The sequence below is a fragment of the Scatophagus argus genome, chromosome 17 (assembly GCF_020382885.2).
Source record: "Scatophagus argus isolate fScaArg1 chromosome 17, fScaArg1.pri, whole genome shotgun sequence".
In the NCBI taxonomy this organism is placed as follows: Eukaryota; Metazoa; Chordata; class Actinopteri; family Scatophagidae; genus Scatophagus; species Scatophagus argus.
Window position 1 is genome coordinate 4,589,984 of NC_058509.1, and position 21,948 is coordinate 4,611,931.

General features: G+C 41.6%; 1 protein-coding gene across 2 annotated transcripts; it reads right to left on the reverse strand.

Moving 5' to 3' along the window:
• Nucleotides 1-162: 162 nt before the first annotated feature.
• eppk1 (epiplakin 1) lies at nt 163-16,622 on the reverse strand. Of its 2 annotated transcripts, XM_046416882.1 has the most exons (3): nt 16,472-16,622; nt 13,419-13,496; nt 163-12,567 (listed from the first exon to the last, which is right to left on the reverse strand). In XM_046416882.1, exon 3 carries the CDS (start codon nt 12,551-12,553, stop codon nt 842-844), a length of 11,712 nt encoding a protein of 3,903 aa, XP_046272838.1. In that variant the 5' UTR covers nt 12,554-12,567; nt 13,419-13,496; nt 16,472-16,622; the 3' UTR covers nt 163-841. The 2 variants fall into 2 exon arrangements, with proteins under 2 accessions (XP_046272838.1, XP_046272839.1); XM_046416883.1 differs by lacking the exon at nt 13,419-13,496 and having other exon boundaries at nt 16,472-16,615.
• Between the last annotated feature and the right edge of the window lie 5,326 nt (nt 16,623-21,948).

Below are 21,948 nucleotides of genomic sequence, written 5' to 3' on the forward strand. Positions count from 1 at the left end.
TGAATTGGAAATATTACAGATGCTTCAAGGGCTCTAAACTTTTTCCAACTGATGTACAGACTCTTCCGCCGTGAAATTCTTGTACAGTATGTTTTGTACTGAGTTAATACAAACCAAGATCAGTATAGTTCCAAATATGTCAAGATGCAAAAAAGGTCAAGATTTACTATTCATTCCTTGCTTTTTTATTGAGCCACAGTGATGCAGAGAAAGAAAGTGTTTATAAAAACAACAGAATAAGTGCATGGGTAGTTTTCAGTTGAAGTCAAAGCAGACAAACAATATTTTCTGGACTCACATTTGACTTACTTAGGAAAACAACAGATTTCAAGAAAATCAGTAAATTAATGAATGTAAAACATAATTGTTAGTTCAGCTTCGACAGATGAGGTAAAAATGGGCTCAGCTGAACTTCATGTACTGAAATCAGTGTGAAAACAGTTAGACTCATAGAGCTCATGAATAAAATGAAACATCATTAAAACAGGAAAAATAAGTATCACAAATCCAAAAAGTTGATAACACATTTACTGCTATCTGTGTATTCAAAGCAGGTCAGGATTATATAATAATTAAAGAGACTTAAAATAAAAACATACTTTTCAGTGTTAACTCATATGAGACCATGAGGCTTGTTTCACAACAGACATCTGACATCTCAAACACCATCAGTTACACTGATTCCTAGAATAGCATAGGAAGTTAGCTATAATCCATTACTTTCAGCACAGTACAGGAAGCATATATTTTTCTCTCCACATTAAAAACTGTTTAAATCCATATTAAAGAGATTGTTAAAAGCTTAATTAAGCTAAGTACTTGTAGAGAGGTTTTCAATCCTTCACTTGTCCAGTGGGAGTAAACTAAGACCTGTGATGGGATCTGTGACACACCTCTCAACCAGCTGGAGATAGGTGAGGTTCTCTTGAGTATTGGGATCGAAAAAGCCCTTGGTATCATCATCAGCGTCAGACAAAATCTGGTTCATTTCCTCATCAAAGTAACCTCTTTCATATGCCACCTGTACAGGCACTCTGTGACTGTGCACTGGGTCGATTATGCCCCCAGTGGCGATTTGTGCTTCAAGGAGACGGATTCCATGATCTTTGACAATGAGGTCTTTTTTCAAGGCCTGGAACAGAGAAATTGTGTTTCCTGTGTAGGGATCTTTGTATCCAGTAACTGCTCTTTCTGCAGAAAGCAGTTTGTTTTTCCACTCACTGCCAACCACTCCTTGAGCTGCAGCTTCTTCTACAGAAAGTTTCTTGTTGTTCACTGGGTCGATGACAAAGCCAGTGGCAGCTTGGGCCTCCAGCAGAACCAGAGAAGTGCCCGGGGTCAGCAGGCCTTTGTTTTTGGCTTGATAGATACTCATGGTCTCTTTGGTGGACTGGAGGTACACCCCTGCAATGCTGTTAGTTCCCTCCAAGTACTTACGCACCGACTCCAATTCACTTACTTCCGTCACTGTGACTTTTCCGGCACTTAGATCTTTAAAGAGTTCCTCATCGATGACTTTCGATTCGAGCAGCTCCGTAGCAGTGACATCCTTTCTGATTCCGTGGAACGTCTGGACTTCACTTGTCTCTGTGATCGTAGTGGTGATGGTAGTTTTTGTTGTGCCGCTGTCCACTTTTGTTTCTGGCGGTTGGCATGTGACAGTTGATGACGATGAGGTTGTTGTGATCTGTCGCTGAATGATGGTGAGGATGTTTTCCAAGAAGCGTTCAATTGTGATTGATCCAGATTTGTACTGTTGCACAAGCTCTCTCCTCTTCTCCTCTGTGATGTATCTGGAGTAGAGCAGATCCCACAGAGACACTGTTGTTCCTTGATATTTTCCCCCAGCTCTGTTTGTTGTTGTCGATTTCAGAATGAGTTTCGTTGCTTCATCAACAAAGAAATAAAATTCACCTTTCTTCGCAATGACCAGTAAGCTAAGGCCTGTGATGGGATCTGTGACACACCTCTCAACCAGCTGGAGATAGGTGAGGTTCTCTTGAGTGTTGGGATCAAAGAAGCCTTTGGTGTCATCATCTGGGTCAGACAGAATCTGGTTCATTTCCTCATCAAAGTAACCTCTTTGGTATGCCACCTGTACAGGCACTCTGTGACTGTGCACTGGGTCGATTATGCCCCCAGTGGCGATTTGTGCTTCAAGGAGACGGATTCCATGATCTTTGACAATGAGGTCTTTTTTCAAGGCCTGGAACAGAGATATTGTGTTTCCTGTGTAGGGATCTTTGTATCCAGTAACTGCTCTTTCTGCTGAAAGCAGTTTGTTTTTCCACTCACTGCCAACCACTCCTTGAGCTGCAGCTTCTTCTACAGAAAGTTTCTTGTTGTTCACTGGGTCGATGACAAAGCCAGTGGCAGCTTGGGCCTCCAGTAGAACCAGAGAAGTGCCCGGGGTCAGCAGGCCTTTGTTTTTGGCTTGATAGATACTCATGGTCTCTTTGGTGGACTGGAGGTACACCCCTGCAATGCTGTTAGTTCCCTCCAAGTACTTACGCACCGACTCCAATTCACTTACTTCCGTCACTGTGACTTTTCCGGCACTTAGATCTTTAAAGAGTTCCTCATCGATGACTTTCGATTCGAGCAGCTCCGTAGCAGTGACATCCTTTCTGATTCCGTGGAACGTCTGGACTTCACTTGTCTCTGTGATCGTAGTGGTGATGGTAGTTTTTGTTGTGCCGCTGTCCACTTTTGTTTCTGGCGGTTGGCATGTGACAGTTGATGACGATGAGGTTGTTGTGGTCTGTTGCTGAATGATTGTGAGGATGATTTCCAAGAAGCGTTCAATTGTGATTGATCCAGATTTGTACTGTTGCACAAGCTCTCTCCTCTTTTCCTCTGTGATGTATCTGGAGTAGAGCAGATCCCACAGAGACACTGTTGTTCCTTGATATTTTCCCCCAGCTCTGTTTGTTGTTGTCGATTTCAGAATGAGTTTCGTTGCTTCATCAACAAAGAAATAAAATTCACCTTTCTTCGCAATGACCAGTAAGCTAAGGCCTGTGATGGGATCTGTGACACACCTCTCAACCAGCTGGAGATAGGTGAGGTTCTCTTGAGTGTTGGGATCAAAGAAGCCTTTGGTGTCATCATCTGGGTCAGACAGAATCTGGTTCATTTCCTCATCAAAGTAACCTCTTTCATATGCCACCTGTACAGGCACTCTGTGACTGTGCACTGGGTCGATTATGCCCCCAGTGGCGATTTGTGCTTCAAGGAGACGGATTCCATGATCTTTGACAATGAGGTCTTTTTTCAAGGCCTGGAACAGAGATATTGTGTTTCCTGTGTAGGGATCTTTGTATCCAGTAACTGCTCTTTCTGCTGAAAGCAGTTTGTTTTTCCACTCACTGCCAACCACTCCTTGAGCCGCAGCTTCTTCTACAGAAAGTTTCTTGTTGTTCACTGGGTCGATGACAAAGCCAGTGGCAGCTTGGGCCTCCAGTAGAACCAGAGAAGTGCCCGGGGTCAGCAGGCCTTTGTTTTTGGCTTGATAGATACTCATGATCTCTTTGGTGGACTGGAGGTACACCCCTGCAATGCTGTTAGTTCCCTCCAAGTACTTACGCACCGACTCCAATTCACTTACTTCCGTCACTGTGACTTTTCCGGCACTTAGATCTTTAAAGAGTTCCTCATCGATGACTTTCGATTCGAGCAGCTCCGTAGCAGTGACATCCTTTCTGATTCCGTGGAACGTCTGGACTTCACTTGTCTCTGTGATCGTAGTGGTGATGGTAGTTTTTGTTGTGCCGCTGTCCACTTTTGTTTCTGGCAGTTGGCATGTGACAGTTGATGACGATGAGGTTGTTGTGGTCTGTTGCTGAATGATGGTGAGGATGATTTCCAAGAAGCGTTCAATTGTGATTGATCCAGATTTGTACTGTTGCACAAGCTCTCTCCTCTTTTCCTCTGTGATGTATCTGGAGTAGAGCAGATCCCACAGAGACACTGTTGTTCCTTGATATTTTCCCCCAGCTCTGTTTGTTGTTGTCGATTTCAGAATGAGTTTCGTTGCTTCATCAACAAAGAAATAAAATTCACCTTTCTTCGCAATGACCAGTAAGCTAAGGCCTGTGATGGGATCTGTGACACACCTCTCAATCAGCTGGAGATAGGTGAGGTTCTCTTGAGTGTTGGGATCAAAGAAGCCTTTGGTGTCATCATCTGGGTCAGACAGAATCTGGTTCATTTCCTCATCAAAGTAACCTCTTTCATATGCCACCTGTACAGGCACTCTGTGACTGTGCACTGGGTCGATTATGCCCCCAGTGGCGATTTGTGCTTCAAGGAGACGGATTCCATGATCTTTGACAATGAGATCTTTTTTCAAGGCCTGGAACAGAGATATTGTGTTTCCTGTGTAGGGATCTTTGTATCCAGTAACTGCTCTTTCTGCTGAAAGCAGTTTGTTTTTCCACTCACTGCCAACCACTCCTTGAGCCGCAGCTTCTTCTACAGAAAGTTTCTTGTTGTTCACTGGGTCGATGACAAAGCCAGTGGCAGCTTGGGCCTCCAGTAGAACCAGAGAAGTGCCCGGGGTCAGCAGGCCTTTGTTTTTGGCTTGATAGATACTCATGGTCTCTTTGGTGGACTGGAGGTACACCCCTGCAATGCTGTTAGTTCCCTCCAAGTACTTACGCACCGACTCCAATTCACTTACTTCCGTCACTGTGACTTTTCCGGCACTTAGATCTTTAAAGAGTTCCTCATTGATGACTTTTGATTCGAGCAGCTCCGTAGCAGTGACATCCTTTCTGATTCCGTGGAACGTTTGGACTTCACTTGTCTCTGTGATCGTAGTGGTGATGGTAGTTTTTGTTGTGCCGCTGTCCACTTTTGTTTCTGGCGGTTGGCATGTGACAGTTGATGACGATGAGGTTGTTGTGGTCTGTTGCTGAATGATTGTGAGGATGATTTCCAAGAAGCGTTCAATTGTGATTGATCCAGATTTGTACTGTTGCACAAGCTCTCTCCTCTTCTCCTCTGTGATGTATCTGGAGTAGAGCAGATCCCACAGAGACACTGTTGTTCCTTGATATTTTCCCCCAGCTCTGTTTGTTGTTGTCGATTTCAGAATGAGTTTCGTTGCTTCATCAACAAAGAAATAAAATTCACCTTTCTTCGCAATGACCAGTAAGCTAAGGCCTGTGATGGGATCTGTGACACACCTCTCAATCAGCTGGAGATAGGTGAGGTTCTCTTGAGTGTTGGGATCAAAGAAGCCTTTGGTGTCATCATCTGGGTCAGACAGAATCTGGTTCATTTCCTCATCAAAGTAACCTCTTTGGTATGCCACCTGTACAGGCACTCTGTGACTGTGCACTGGGTCGATTATGCCCCCAGTGGCGATTTGTGCTTCAAGGAGACGGATTCCATGATCTTTGACAATGAGGTCTTTTTTCAAGGCCTGGAACAGAGATATTGTGTTTCCTGTGTAGGGATCTTTGTATCCAGTAACTGCTCTTTCTGCTGAAAGCAGTTTGTTTTTCCACTCACTACAGACCACTCCTTCAGCCACAGCTTCTTCTACAGAAAGTTTCTTGTTGTTCACTGGGTCGATGACAAAGCCAGTGGCAGCTTGGGCCTCCAGTAGAACCAGAGAAGTGCCCGGGGTCAGCAGGCCTTTGTTTTTGGCTTGATAGATACTCATGGTCTCTTTGGTGGACTGGAGGTACACCCCTGCAATGCTGTTAGTTCCCTCCAAGTACTTACGCACCGACTCCAATTCACTTACTTCCGTCACTGTGACTTTTCCGGCACTTAGATCTTTAAAGAGTTCCTCATTGATGACTTTTGATTCGAGCAGCTCCGTAGCAGTGACATCCTTTCTGATTCCGTGGAACGTTTGGACTTCACTTGTCTCTGTGATCGTAGTGGTGATGGTAGTTTTTGTTGTGCCGCTGTCCACTTTTGTTTCTGGCGGTTGGCATGTGACAGTTGATGACGATGAGGTTGTTGTGGTCTGTTGCTGAATGATTGTGAGGATGATTTCCAAGAAGCGTTCAATTGTGATTGATCCAGATTTGTACTGTTGCACAAGCTCTCTCCTCTTCTCCTCTGTGATGTATCTGGAGTAGAGCAGATCCCACAGAGACACTGTTGTTCCTTGATATTTTCCCCCAGCTCTGTTTGTTGTTGTCGATTTCAGAATGAGTTTCGTTGCTTCATCAACAAAGAAATAAAATTCACCTTTCTTCGCAATGACCAGTAAGCTAAGGCCTGTGATGGGATCTGTGACACACCTCTCAATCAGCTGGAGATAGGTGAGGTTCTCTTGAGTGTTGGGATCAAAGAAGCCTTTGGTGTCATCATCTGGGTCAGACAGAATCTGGTTCATTTCCTCATCAAAGTAACCTCTTTGGTATGCCACCTGTACAGGCACTCTGTGACTGTGCACTGGGTCGATTATGCCCCCAGTGGCGATTTGTGCTTCAAGGAGACGGATTCCATGATCTTTGACAATGAGATCTTTTTTCAAGGCCTGGAACAGAGATATTGTGTTTCCTGTGTAGGGATCTTTGTATCCAGTAACTGCTCTTTCTGCTGAAAGCAGTTTGTTTTTCCACTCACTACAGACCACTCCTTCAGCCACAGCTTCTTCTACAGAAAGTTTCTTGTTGTTCACTGGGTCGATGACAAAGCCAGTGGCAGCTTGGGCCTCCAGTAGAACCAGAGAAGTGCCCGGGGTCAGCAGGCCTTTGTTTTTGGCTTGATAGATACTCATGGTCTCTTTGGTGGACTGGAGGTACACCCCTGCAATGCTGTTAGTTCCCTCCAAGTACTTACGCACTGACTCCAATTCACTTACTTCCGTCACTGTGACTTTTCCGGCACTTAGATCTTTAAAGAGTTCCTCATTGATGACTTTTGATTCGAGCAGCTCCGTAGCAGTGACATCCTTTCTGATTCCATGGAACGTTTGGACTTCACTTGTCTCTGTGATCGTAGTGGTGATGGTAGTTTTTGTTGTGCCGCTGTCCACTTTTGTTTCTGGTGGTTGGCATGTGACAGTTGATGACAATGAGGTTGTTGTGGTCTGTTGCTGAATGATGGTGAGGATGATTTCCAAGAAGCGTTCAATTGTGATTGATCCAGATTTGTACTGTTGCACAAGCTCTCTCCTCTTCTCCTCTGTGATGTATCTGGAGTAGAGCAGATCCCACAGAGACACTGTTGTTCCTTGATATATTCCTCCAGCTCTGTTTGTTGTTGTTGATTTCAGAATGAGTTTCGTTGCCTCATCAATGAAGAAATAGAACTCACCTCTCTTCACGACGGACAGCAGGCTAAGGCCTGTCATTGGATCTGTGACACACCTCTCAATCAGCTGGAGATAGGTGAGGTTCTCTTGAGTGTTGGGATCAAAGAAGCCTTTGGTGTCATCATCTGGGTCAGACAGAATCTGGTTCATTTCCTCATCAAAGTAACCTCTTTGGTATGCCACCTGTACAGGCACTCTGTGACTGTGCACTGGGTCGATTATGCCCCCAGTGGCGATTTGTGCTTCAAGGAGACGGATTCCATGATCTTTGACAATGAGATCTTTTTTCAAGGCCTGAAACAGAGATATTGTGTTTCCTGTGTAGGGATCTTTGTATCCAGTAACTGCTCTTTCTGCTGAAAGCAGTTTGTTTTTCCACTCGCTGCCAACCACCCCTTGAGCCGCAGCTTCTTCTACAGAAAGTTTCTTGTTGTTCACTGGGTCGATGACAAAGCCAGTGGCAGCTTGGGCCTCCAGCAGAACCAGAGAAGTGCCCGGGGTCAGCAGACCCTTGGTTTTGGCTTCGTAGATGCTCATGACTTTCTTTGTAGATTCAACTCTCACACCTGCTATACAGTTTGTAGCTCCAAGATACTTTTGAATTGATTCCATTTTGTTAACTTTTTCTTCAGTTACTTCTCCTTGTATAATCTGTGTGAAAAGCTCCTTTGAGATAATCTTTGATTCATACAGCTCACTGGCTGAAACCTGCTTTCTTAGTCCTTTAAACTTTCTTTCTTTGGATGATACCTCTGTAATGATAACAGTGAGTATTTCAATGATCTCCTCTATTTTCATGGTTCCTGTCTTGTATTGTTGTATGAGCTGCTCCCTTTTTTGTTTTGATATGTACTCAGACAGCAACACTTCCCACAATGTCACATCCTTGTTTTTAAATTTTCCTGCATTCATTGCAATAGTTTTGTTTTTGAATGTAAGCTCTATTTTCTCATCTGTGTGAAATGCATGGGATTCTTCATGCAGGGGTAGAAGAAGTAGTCCAGTTTTAGGATCTTTTTCACATCGTTCAATGAGCTGAAGGTAAGAGAGTTTTTCTTTAGTGTTAGGATCAAAAAATCCCCTTGCATCATCAGTGGGGTTCAACAGAAGTTTGCTCATTTCTTCATCGAGACACCCCGTTTTTATAGCAACATGAACAGGCAGTCTGTGACTTTTATTTGGGTCAATTATTCCTCCAGTTGCTATCTGTACCTCAAGAAGACGAATGCCATCATTTCTTTGAATCAGCTGTTCATTCATGGCTTCAAACAGTGATATTGATGCATCTGTGTATGGGTCTTTATAGCCAGTTACAGCTCGTTCAGCTGAGATAAGTTGTTCATGTATGTCTGGTCCAATTAATTTCTCTCTTGCTGCCTCATCAACAGCATAGAACTTGTTTTTGATAGGATCAATGATCCATCCTGTTGCAGCTTGTGCCTCAAGCAGTTCAAGTGCAATGCCAGGTGTCAGAAGATCTTGCTTTTTTGCATCATATATGCTCATTACTTTCTGGGATGGGTAGAGCTTAATTCCAGCAATGCTTCCTGTTCCCTTCAGGTATCCTCTTACAAGTTCTTGTTGGGTTACTTCTTCAAAAGTGACTTTTCCCTCTTTCACCTGTTTGAATGTATCTGCATTAATGACATCAGAATCCAGTAATTGCCGTGCAGAAACAAGCTTTCGCAGGCCCATTATCATTATGGGAGTTTCACTCTTCTCCAGTTTTTCAATGGTGGAAATCACTAATGTGATCAGGGTTTCAGTGCCAATCTTCCCCATTCTATATTTTTCAATGAGTTCAAGCCGTTGATCTTCAGTGAAGTACCCAGAGTGAATCAAGTCCCAAAGAGAAACTGATTTACCCAAGTAATGTCCCACTGATATGCTCACAACTGACTTTTCAAACTCCTGCCTTATCTCTGTGTCTGTATACATTTTTGCCTTTGTTCCTTTGGCTTTTGGTGTGTCATTCAATGGCAAGAGACACAGTCCTGTTTCCTTATCTTTGACACATCTACCCAACATCTCCATGTATGTCAGATTTTCTTGTGTCCTTGGGTCAAAAAAGCCCTTTGTGTCATCAGTTGGGTCTGATAGGATTTGATTAAGTTCTGCATCAAAATATCCTTTCCTGTATGCAACTTCAAGGGGTAAGTGAAGACACTTTAAGGGATCAATGATGCCACCTGTAGCAATCTGGGCCTCAAGTAAACGGATTCCATGTTGCTTGACAATGAGATCCTTTTTCAATGCTTGGAAAAGGGAGATCTTTTGATTGGTGTATGGATCTATGTAACCAGTCACAGCCCTCTCTGCAGACACAAGCTTTTCATACATCTGTGGACCGATTACCTTTTCTTTGAGGGCTTGTTCCACTGTAAGTTTTCTGCTTTTCACAGGGTCAACAATGAACCCTGTGGCTGCTTGTGCTTCAAGGAGGCAAAGGGCAGTGCCGGGAGTGAGAATGCCAATTCTCTGTGCCTCATAGATGCTTAGCTTCTGATTTGAGGATTGCAGTATCACCCCAGCCACAGAACTTTTCCCTTGTAGGTAAGATCTCACACTGTCCATTTTCATCACATCAGTGCTTGTCATCTTTCCGTCGATCAAACTGTTGTATGTTTTTTCATCCACAACTTCAAGCTCCAAAAGATCCACAACAGAGATATTTCCTCTGAGTCCTTCAAAGTTCAGCCCGGCTTGCTGTTTTATCTCCTTGCTCTCAATGATTTCTAAAATGGTGACAGTTAGTTGCTCAATTGTGATTTTCTTTGTCTTGAAGAGCTTGAAAAACTCTCTTCGTTTGTCCTCGGACAGATACTCTGAATTGATAAGATCCCACAGTGTTGTGTGCTTTCCCTTGAACCTGCCATATTTAACAGAAACTGTTGTTGTTTTGAATGTTTCCCTGATATTATCATCAATGTTAAATCTGTTACTTTTGCTTTTGATTGGCAAGAGGCACAGACCTGTACTGGGATCTGTGACACATCGGGCCATGAGCTGCAAGTATGTCAGATTCTCATTGGTGTTGGGGTCAAAGAATCCTTTGGTGTCATCACTTGGATCATTCAGAATTTGATTCATTTCCTCATTGAAGTATCCCCTTTTATAGGCCACATGGACAGGAATGCGATGACTGTTCACTGGGTCAATGATCCCACCAGTGGCAATTTGTGCTTCCAGGAGTCGAATTCCATGGTCTTTCAGGATGAGATCTTTTTGCATGGCTTGGAACAAAGAGATTATTTTGCCATCATATGGATCTTTATAGCCAGTGACTGCTTTTTCTGCTGAGCGTAGCTTTTGACATATATCAGGCCCCACGATCTTTGCTTTGACTGCATCATCCACTGAAAACTTGCGGTTTCCAATAGGGTCAATAATGAACCCTGTTGCTGCCTGTGCTTCAAGGAGAACCAGAGCAGTTCCTGGCATCAGCTTTCCTTTTTGTCTGGCCTGGTAGATCGTCATGATTTGAGAATCAGGAAGCAAAATACCTGCAATGCTGTCTTTCCCCTGTAGGTAAACTTGTACATTTTCATCTTCTGTCACTTCCTTCACAGACTTTTTTCCCTTTCTCAGATCCTCCAGGACCTCCTCACTAATGATATCGGCCTCCACAAGCTGTTTGGCTGTGACACTTTCTCTGATACCTTCAAAAACCACTTGAGTTGTTTTGACAGACCTTTCTATGACTTCTAGAACTGTTGTGATGATCTTCTTGATACTGAGCTTCCCTTCTCTGTATTTTTGAATGATGTCTCTCCTCTGATGTTCATCAAAGTATTCTGACATCAGGAGTTCCCACAGAGATACTGTCATTCCTGTGTACTTCCCATATGTCACCTTAACCTTCTCCTCTTTGAAGACCATTTTGGTTTGGTAGTCAATGAATTTAAAATTCAGCCTCTCTGACTTATTGAGGAGAGGGAGGAGGCACAGCCCAGTGATGGGATCAATGACACACCTTTCCATCAGTTGAAGATAAGTTAGATTTTCCTCTGTGTTTGGATCAAAAAATCCTTTTGTGTCATCCCCTGAATCCTCTAGTATTCTGTTCATTTCTTCATTAAAATAACCTCTCTTGAAGGCCACTTCTGTGGGAAGTCTGTGGCTGTTGATTGGGTCTATTATGCCACCTGTAGCGATTTGTGCCTCAAGGAGGCGGATCCCATGTTCCTTAACAATCAAGTCTTTTGACAGTGCTTGAAACAGGGATATAGTTTCACCTGTGTATGGGTCTTTGTATCCAGTAACTGCCCGCTCCGCAGAACGCAGCTTTGCGTGATATTCTGGGCCAAAAAGTTTGTGTTTGATGGCCTCATCCACGGTGAACTTTTTGTTTTCAACAGGATCAATCATGAATCCGGTTGCAGCTTGTGCCTCCAGTAGAACTAGTGCTGTTCCAGGCATCAGGATGCCTTGCCTCATGGCTTGATAAATGCTCATTCTCTCATCTGATGAGAGTACAGCAATGCCTGCAATACTGCCTTTACCCTCCAGGTATTCTTTCACTGTTTCCATCAACAACACATCCTGTGTTGTGGTGTTTCCCTTCTGTAGATCATCAAAGGTTTCTTTGTCAATGATCTTTGATTCAAGGAGTTCAGTGGAGGAAATACCTCTTCGCAGACCTTTGAAGGTGACGCAAATTGGAAGCAGCAATAGGCCTGTGTCAGGGTCCTCAGTGCATTTCTCCAAGAGGTTTTGGTATTTAAGGTTCTCTTGTGAGCTTGGATTGTAGTACACTTTGAGCTCTGACATCTCATTATTGAGCAAGCCTTTTTCATAGTAGCCCTTTTGAATTGCAGATTCAAGTGAAATATTTGTCTTCTCGACAGGATCAAACAGGCCTTGTGTGGCTATCTGTGCTTCCAGAAGCCTCAGTCCATAAACTTGTGGGACTAAATCTTTTTGCATAGCTTGGAACAGAGATATTATTTGGTTGGTATAGGGGTCTACATAACCACTTACAGCTTTCTCTGCTGTGAGGAGTTTTTCTTTCATCTCTGGTCCAACTATTCCCTCTTTAACAGCATCTGCAACAGGAAGTATTCTGTTGTTTATTGGGTCTATGATGCCCACTGTGGCTGCTTGTGCTTCAAGCAAGGCTAATGCTGTTCCTGGCTTAAGAAGACGTTTTTTCATGGCTTGGTATATTGTTATCTTCTCCTTTGTCTTCTCCAGAAATATGCCAGCCACGGGTCTGTGGAATTCTGCATTGCCATTTTGCTTCACATCAGTATCTTGACTGATGGAGTCCATCTTGTCCTAAAGAACTGTATTACAGAGACATTAGCTGTAATAGCTATAGTGTATGCATCATCTTTAAGTAACATTAAAAAAGATATTCATGTCCACCGTAACATTTTATAGAAGTGGAGATACCTCTTACCAAGAGCGTATGCACAGTGTTGAAAGTATATGCAGTGTTTTATAATACAGACATATTCTACAGATCCTACATTTATGAATTTCATAATGTTATAGTTTGTTTGTTTGCTAGGGGAGTTGATTCAGCTGTAATTTAAGTATTAAGTAATTTAAGGTGCTGTGAACTGTGTTGTGTTGCACTGAGAGGTGCTTCTGATTTGCATAAATAAGGGTAGTCTGTATTGAAAACACCACATTATCACACAATACTTTTAAACAGCACAGTTAATTATGGCTTCCAAAATGACCACAAATGTTAAATTAAGTACATCTGCTCAGAACCCAGCACCTCAGTTTCAACAAAACTGATATATAACCTTGATAAAGGTGAAATTCTTTCTATTTGCTATTTGGTATGTCCATGCTACTAGTATTCAGACTTTTTCTGAATAAGATGTGTTACTAAGTTTTCAAAATGGTTTTACTTCACAATTCTAGCTCTTCTATTTCTTTCACTAAGAGAGACCACAGTGGGAATTTTTTTACATTATCTTTCAGTTGCTTCTACCTTGTGAAGTAAATTTCTAAATCTAAATTAGTGTATGTGTGTATGTATTATGTATGTGTGTATTCCAAATAATGAACTAAAGCCTTTAAATCACTAGTCTGATACATTTTTACATTACATGTGTATGGTCTGTCTTCGACCTTTGTATTGAACCTTTCAGTTTCCTTATGAATCTAGGTATTGGCTCACATTAATCCACAATCCAGGATTAGGATCCAAGGTATCCAGACTTTTAAGGTCAGAGCCCTGGGGTTTGAAACTCCGTCCCTGTAGAGATAAGACAAGCAAAATATGTTTTGTTGAACAAATATCCTCCTCAAAAGCATATTTATGATATGAGGTTATGATTATTTTATGGTACATTTCTTTTTTAAAAAAAATAGTGTAAAGTGTAGTATGGGTAAAACACTCACTTAACACGTATCATGTCCCTGCTAAGATCAGAAATGAACTCTTTGCTCCTGAAGGAAATATCTGGCTATTTAAATACTAAAGGTGCCACTGTGTTCACCAGCTATCTGCTAACTTTGTCTATCTGCTGTGTAGTTCTGAGCAGGTTCTTTGCATTGGGCTTGTCAGAGCTTTCATCCATTGTTAATATGGACATATTAATTATAGCTGCTATAACTATAGCTTTTGAAAGCTGAAGAGGGAAAAGTCGGGCTTTTGGGTACTACATTCTTCTGCAGTGGCTCAGTGAAGTGAAGTTCAATCTAAATCTAACTTTAGAATTTATGGAATTTTTCTGTTTTGAAAATATGAAAAGATTGAACACGGTCGATAGTAGAAGATACAGTATAGTAGTTTAATATTACTTTTCAGTACTGTTAAATGAAAACATATAAAGAAGTGGTAAGAGGAATACTGTTTTCCATAAACCACTGACTTTTTCCATCCTATCTGCTGATCGGTTGGTAGCTGTGTGTGTTTTATGTGACTGCTGATGTCATTGCTGCCAGTGGAAATGAATTGCTCTCAGAAAAAAGGGTGTGGAGGGTTCACTAACGTGGACAAGGTTCTATTCTGTATTTTATTATTTCCACATGTTCTCACTCACTGTGGGGGAGTTTGTCAGAAGATGACTTTGATTAGCTTACTGCTTGAGATTGAAGTGAAGTTTGTTTTTAACTGTGTGAGCAGCACTCTCCTGTCATTTGTAATCTGAGTGGACTAAAGGAGAGTTCATTTCTTCACTATACGCAATGCAAAACACTGTGAGGTTACCATCTTGCAGTTACGACACACGATGGTTATGTGAACCTGCAGGCCAAACCTCTGCTCATTCAAAAAGTAGACTGAAGCCTGTCTGTTTGTACAACAGCAGCAGTTGTTCCGTGCTGCAGTATCTCTGCCTGAAACTGCCTGGTTTGCTGTTTGAGACTGACACCCACTTTGTAAATGTTTTAAAAAGATGTTGAGCATTTGCTTTAGATTTATTACATGGAGTAAATTTGCTTATCGTACTGTAAAGGCAAATACATTCACTGCATGAAGCTGCCACTCAAGAGGTACCACACATTGTTAACATACTGTAGCTTTACTGTTTATTGTACAAAGGTGTTAGGTACTTAGTCAAACTCACTCCCCTGCCCCAGAGGAGAGCCAGTTTAGTTTTCTATAAGTTAACGCTTGATGTTAATTTGATGTTAATCTCTGACATTGAATATTGAACTAAAACAAAATACATACTTAAAGGTGGTGTTATGCTGGACTACATTATGTTAGAAATTGAAATACCTCACATATTTCTATTTATCTGTCCTTCCAATTTACATGATTGAGGGAGTAGGATAGTAGAAACACCTCTGAATATAATGCAGACCAGTACAACACAATCATTCACTATAACCCAAATGCTAAAGCATAGTTTACTTAACAGCTCTGCAATCATGTAAAACCAAACTGAACTTTAGAGGCATCATAAAAGTGAATTGCATTAGATTGTGCAGGTGTAGCTAATAAAGTGAAACTCTAATAAGGGCTGCATGACGAATCTGCTCATTATGTTCTTGTTTGGTCCATGAAATATCGGAAAAGTGATAAGTGAAAAGCTCTTATGAGTTCTTAGAGCTCCTTGTGACGTCTTCAGATTCTGCCTGTGTATTTCCTTGTGTAGTGTAATAGTAAAGAAGGGAGAGCAGTGAATGTAAGAAGGTGAGGTGAGGTGAGGTAATGTTTTTTGCTTGTAAAATGACTCAGACAACTTCTCTAACAAGCAAACAATTGGATTAATTTTCTGTCGGTCAACTAAGTCTAATGATACCATGATGACTTAATGGGTCATGCAAGCGTTAAATAACATCAGCAGTTTCATTCATTCTTTCAGCCTACTGAGAAAATCCAGCTGACTTTGGTATCGAGATGCGTCATTTTCATTATAAATTGCATTTTAGACCGTAGAAAAAGGCTTTTATTTTCGTATGGATTACAAAGTGAAACCAATACACTGACACTGATTTCCTGGAAAAGTCAAAGTTTGACATGTCTTGACTTTGATATGTCTTAAAGGCAAATTACCATTACACCCACTTGTCTGAATGAGTTATGAGGCCTCTAACTGTAGCTTAAACTTAGCCAAGAATCTGTCTGAAAGACAGGAATTCATTGGTGACGGCCATGTAAACCTGTTGTTTTTGTGCCTTGAAGAAAAGAAAATTCTATACCAAGATTCACACCATAACACCTGTCTGCTCTCACCTTTGGGTTGTAAGCGTGCACGTCCCATTGCATCTTATAAAACTCACGTCTTTATCTCTGCAGTGCTTGCCTGACACATTCTCAGCAATAGAAAACGTTGCTGGAATGCCTTATCAGTTATGGTTGCATAATAGTTTCTGTAATTGTGCAAAAATTCAGGATTATCGTTATGTGTGTCAACGGCCCAGAGGGTGATGTAGACGCAGTGTTCAGACTTGTCAAAGTCTTAACAGTGACTTACAGACCTACTTTGCACAGAACGTTATTTTAACAAGTGTGGTCAACAGTAACCAGAGTGGAATGTTTGGTTTCCCTTTTAATCAGAAGGGTGTTGGTTGATGGTACAGGACACATTTCACTTATCCTTTTGAAGCACTACTTTGTGTGAGCCACACAAAAGACAATGAGCTGAAGTTTAAATGTGGTTTTTGGATTAGACAACACTTGAAAGAATGAGCTTTTCCTTGCAGGGATCTTTTCTTTTAGAGCATAGAGAAAGATCTAATATATTACTGAATCACTAGTAATATAAAATCTCCTCTTACCTGAAGTTTCTACAGTGCACAAAGTCCCACTCTGGGCAGCAGCTGGTTGGAAGTCTTAGCTGGTATGAGAACCACTGGGATTTTAAATGCTCCCAACATCTCAGACGTACTCCTCTGTGCTCGCCGGTCAGATATACAACAGGTCCAGCTGTTAAGTCCCTCCCTTCCTGAGGAGCAGCCTCCTCTCCTCAGAGTGAGAGGGAGTAACGTCTGGTGATCTCTGCACTGAGCTCAGGAAGCCAGGAATTCCTGTAGACTCCCTAAGAGCATGTCCATTGTCCTGTTAAAGAATAACAACAAGCAAATGGAACCTTTCCAACTGTACTGTAGGTGAGCATATTGATTAAAATGGCTGGTCTATTTTATATGTATGCATTAGTTTCTTAAAGATTATTTTGGTCAAACACAAAGATCTTCAAGCCACATTGTCTTTTATTGATGTATAGTAAATGATTTATCTTTTTTGCAGTGTACATACTGAAAGTGAGCAGAGTTGTAGATGTTTATCTTCCTTATCTACAGAGCCAGGTTTTAACAAGCAGGGCCGGATGCCATGCGATCAGAAAGAGCTTTGTCTTGGTGTGTGAACATCCTTCAGGTTTGGCAGGTTTTCAGATGTGAATAACAGAGACTCAACGGGTTGTTTTGCGTCACAAAACAGACAACCTATACAGAAAACAGCTGTGATTAGCTGCATAAACCAGATGCAAGGACATTAGTCACATTGTGATAATGACGCTGAACTCTTACGGGTGTGAACAGTTAGGAGACATTTTCTCATCTGAAAGCAATAACAGATGATCATGAATTTTACTTCAATGAAGAACATTTGCAACTGAACAAAAATATTCATTTAAAAAACAAGAAAAAACTGGGCCATGGGCCATGCGGGGGGTGCTTTAATGAAATACCTTGAAAATCAATTAATTTTGCATTATGAATTAATATCGCATTTACAACTTTAATGTAAATGGGATGACATATGTGCACAGAGAAAATAACATTCAGTTAACTTAAATAAAGATCCACTGTGCAAATAAAAGGCCATACAGGCTTTACACGTTTTTACAACAGAAAGTGTGCCATTGTTAACAGAGTTTTAGTTTTAATTAACTCTTAATAGCAGTTAATAACAATTACATAAAACAATCATAGATAATTGTCAAGACCTTTTAGGCACCTCAGAGATGCTGAGGAACTTAATATATGACGAAGCGCATCAAATGTCAATCAAGTGATTAATTTACTCCCTGTGAGACAGTGGGGGATTGCACAAGCTGATGATCTTAATCAAGCCAAGTAATTTTTGCCTGTGAGGTTATTTCCCTTTATGTGGCAGACTCAAGCGCATGTAACTGCTTTCCCACTTTAATCAGCCAGAATCAAATTGTGCTTCAGCTTGTGTGGTTGAAGCTGGGTGTGGTAGCCACAAACTGAAGAAAAATTGAGGATTTGTGAAAATCACAGGAAGACAAAAGTTTTCATAACATGTCAGAACAGACCTTTGTGTGACTAAAAACCAGACTGATGCATCCATGCAGTTCCACAAACAAACAAAATGAACTGACATCAGTGGATAAACAGCAAATGAAAATGAGTGCAAACTTGTAATTCTTCACTGGGCTGGTTGCTCTCCGGGTGCCTGACATGGCAGCCCACTGCTCCTGTGTGTTTCACTGCATGTTGCATGTATGTGTTCAATCAATGATGGGTTAAGTGCAGTGTATGTAAAATATACTGACAATAAAGGTTTGAAGTTTAAAATGATTGACTGCTGTCACTTTGTTGTTTATTTAAAAAATGTCATTAACTTTATTATAAACCGCAGAGCTTATTTTCCTCGCCACTTGCATCAAGGGCTCATAGCAAAATCATGACAAATAAAGCCTTGAAGTGTTGAGCCAAACACGTTTTGTCAAAATTCGTTAACTTTGTCGTGTCTCTACGTGTTGGTAGCTTTATGTTACACCATTACAGCTCTCTGTAGCAAACCTGAAAAGGCCTGTGCCGGCACATTGAACCATTGACCTTTTTTCTTGGGTTTACTTACATAAATGCTTCCACTGAATTTAAAAACGCAGGCTTGGGCAGGTATTAGGTCTCAGCATTCCTCCACCTCCTAATGTTGTCCACTGATGCATCCCACATTGGCAGAGGAGGAGCTGAGGTTAGCTGCACGGCGAGTTCAGTTGCCAGTGTGAGCTTTGTCCATGCAGGTACAGACGCACCATGTGATGCAGTGCGTGAGCTCCTTGATGTTCTCACCATATGGCTCAGTGGGCACATCCCAGTTTGTGGCCTGAACACAACCCAGCAACATCAGCATCATCTCACATGCCTCCTGCGACCATCTCAACACATATTATCCTCCTACACTCTGCTTCAGACGAAGTACACCCCTACATGGCAACGTGACCCCGAACAGGAGAATTTACAGGCTGCAAAATTAAAACAATGAGCAAAAAGAGGCTAAAAAAATAAACTCTATAGAGATGATGGGAACTGCAGGGTTGGGTGATGACTCTCTTGGTTCATAGCTTTAATGTTACACAAACTCAGTCGATTCATTGCTAATATAGAAAACATTCAGTGAAGTCTTCAGTCCTGGATGCATCGATAAGGCTCAGTTTGTTGTGTGGAATATGGGAGTGACTGTTGCGCATGGCAGGCAGTCTGAAAGTGGTGTAAGCACCTTTCATGTGTTCCAAAACCGACTACATCTGCTTTCTTTTTGAAAATGGGCCGAGCTCTCAAGTTTCACAATGATTAAAATCGCTTTTACTCTGGAAATGTTTGAATGCTGAAACATTTGATCGTGTTACTAATGTCATGTGGTTGTTATCCACAATATTTGTAGAAACAAAGTCCTATCCTAAAAACCTATTGCTTAATGTTAGGGCATAATTCCAACTAGGAAAAGTGAGTATTATGAAAGTCGCTCCCTTCATTTCAGTGAACTTAACTTTACTCCTGTCATACATTTTTCATCACCCACTTATGAGCAAAAGCTTTCTTCTTTTAGCTTTCCACATAGCTGAAGGTCATGCAGGATATTGCCCAGTCTGCTGCCAGTCTGCCTGAAACTACTGCACTGGTCCAGGAATGTTTTTTAGTAGTGTTTCCATTGTCCGTTCTTGTCAGCACCACACCCACCACATTCCGTTCTGAGGGCCTCGGCTGCCTCACGTCATTAATACATGTCCGCTTTTCTTTACAGACCCCTAAATATAAGCTGCCAAGATCACCTGTTTGTCTGTTTTGATTATTCAAAATCATAAAGAGACTGACTTACAACATTCTTTCATTCCAAAGCTCCTCGCCTCTTGCAATCTCTGTTTATTACCTAATCTTTATCCTAACTGTCACTTTCGTCATAAACCCAATTCCTAATCCGTAACTCACACCTTGAGCAAGTGACAACCGGTTGAGATCTGACTGAGCAAACGTGTGACGCTGCTAGAGAAAGACTGCAAAACACAGACCTACACGACATATGGCGAGCGAACTGTTTCAGTCGATTGAAATGTTCAGCTTGTGTCACTGAGCCGCTTTGATATATCACACATCGTCTCTTGCTGCAGTTGATTTTCAACTTCCACCGAGGAATCTGCCGGGAACTGTTAAATGGTTTCTGGCGTTTATTCAGGGCCGCTCGTCCTCAAAAAAGGGGGTCATGTTCTGCATTCCAGGTGCACGCTGAACAGGTTTTATCAGCGGGTGTTATCTCAGGCACACCCAGCCTCTCTCTTCACATGCGTTAGACAACAAAGGTCCTGTTGATTTCCGACTGGGCAGTCATCCTTGATAGCGAGCCGCTTGCTCACTGCTTGATTACACATGTCAAATGTGAAAGTAGTCGTTAACATCTACATTTATCAGGATTTAGTATTCATCTTTATCCTGTCTGGACATGATCCAGGTGACAACACCTTCATGGAGGAACGGTAGCTGGGAATGTGGTGGTGAATAAAGCAGACAGCGGGATGAGCTGTAGGATGAGCCTGCTCTCCGAGCATCCCCAGAAACCGGCTTGTAAATGTGTTGCGATTTTTGAAAAGAAAAGAAAGAAAGAAAAAGAAATAAGATCAATCAGTAGATTCTGAAGCTGGTGTGTAGATAATGTTACTGACTAATGTTAAAGGAATAGTTCAACATTTTCAGCTCAACCAAAGACTGCATTTCCCAGGATGTCAGCTTTTGATCTCTGAAAGCAAAGTCACAAAACAGAAGGGATAAAATATAATTAATTAGTAGAAATCCAGCAATTCAAAATGTAAGTGTTAAGCAGTATAAATGCACATAAATATCAAAAGCAAAAGTACTCATCATAGTATTATTCTGGTGTACACTATTAGATCTGACAGTATCATAATATTATTACATGTACTATACTGTGTGCAGCACTAGCTGTGGGTACTTTATGTGTACTGCTATCGTCTAACTGCGATTGTAATTGTGAGCTTTAAGTTTATTTATCTGTGTAGTTTCTTTCTCATTCTATTCTTATTTTTATTGTTTATTTTTTTGAGTGCTCTATTTATTTGTGCTCATTTCTGTCCTTGTGCTGCTTTATGAATTCCCTGCAGTTTGCTCCGTTCTGCCCTTCAAATTAATTATCTCAATGCTGCAAACAGATTCTGAAGATCAATCATGTGCGAGCTTGTCAGTTTTATTGTTAATATCTTGTTCTGCAATGTAAGAAGCAACGACAGCAGGATGTAGTGGAATAAAAAGTGCAATATTTCATCTCTGCAGTGTCATCAAGTAAGTGTACAAATGCATCCCGCCTCTGCAGAAACGCACGCACAGCCACTCGTTTGATTATGCAGCTTTACATCAAAGGAAGTCCACTGACTCCAATTATTCATTAGCTTTATCTTCTGATAGTGCAGTATGAGTTACTCTTTAGCCATGGATGCATGCACAGATGAGGTGTGTCCTCTTTGGCGATATGTCACCAGGTTCTGTGGAAGACGCCTGATTATGTGATAGCTGCCAAATCAAGTCTTTTCCAGGAGACATTTCAAAAACATTCAGAACTGACTATGCCGGCAGACGCTTATCGTGAAAGGGCATTTATGCGTTTTAAACCTTCAGTGACCTTATTTTTAACGTTTGTTTATTAGGCCTTCTCAACTCAGATTCTGTGTGATGGAAGAGGAGGAGGAGGATGAAATGCTGATAAACTAACCTAATGGAACTTGGAACCTCTTTTTGAGGTCTGAGCCAATTAGGCTGATCTTGGAGGAGATTAACACAAAACTGTTTTTAATGTTAGTACCCACAACACTTTCTATGTTCATGGACCAAATCTTCCTCATACCAGTGCCATTCCTGCCGACAATTAACAAAATTAGTTTGCTTGCTAACGGTTGCCACCCTGATAATAAGCTTGGCACACAGGCTTAAAAAATCTCTTCTGTGGAAGTCACAGGGCAGTGCACTTCAGAGTGTTTTAATCTCCGCTTCTACTGCCA

Coding starts and splice junctions, on each gene's coding strand:
- eppk1 (XM_046416882.1), bottom strand. CDS start 12,553: ATGGACTCCATCAGTCAAGATACTGATGTGAAGCAAAATGGCAATGCA.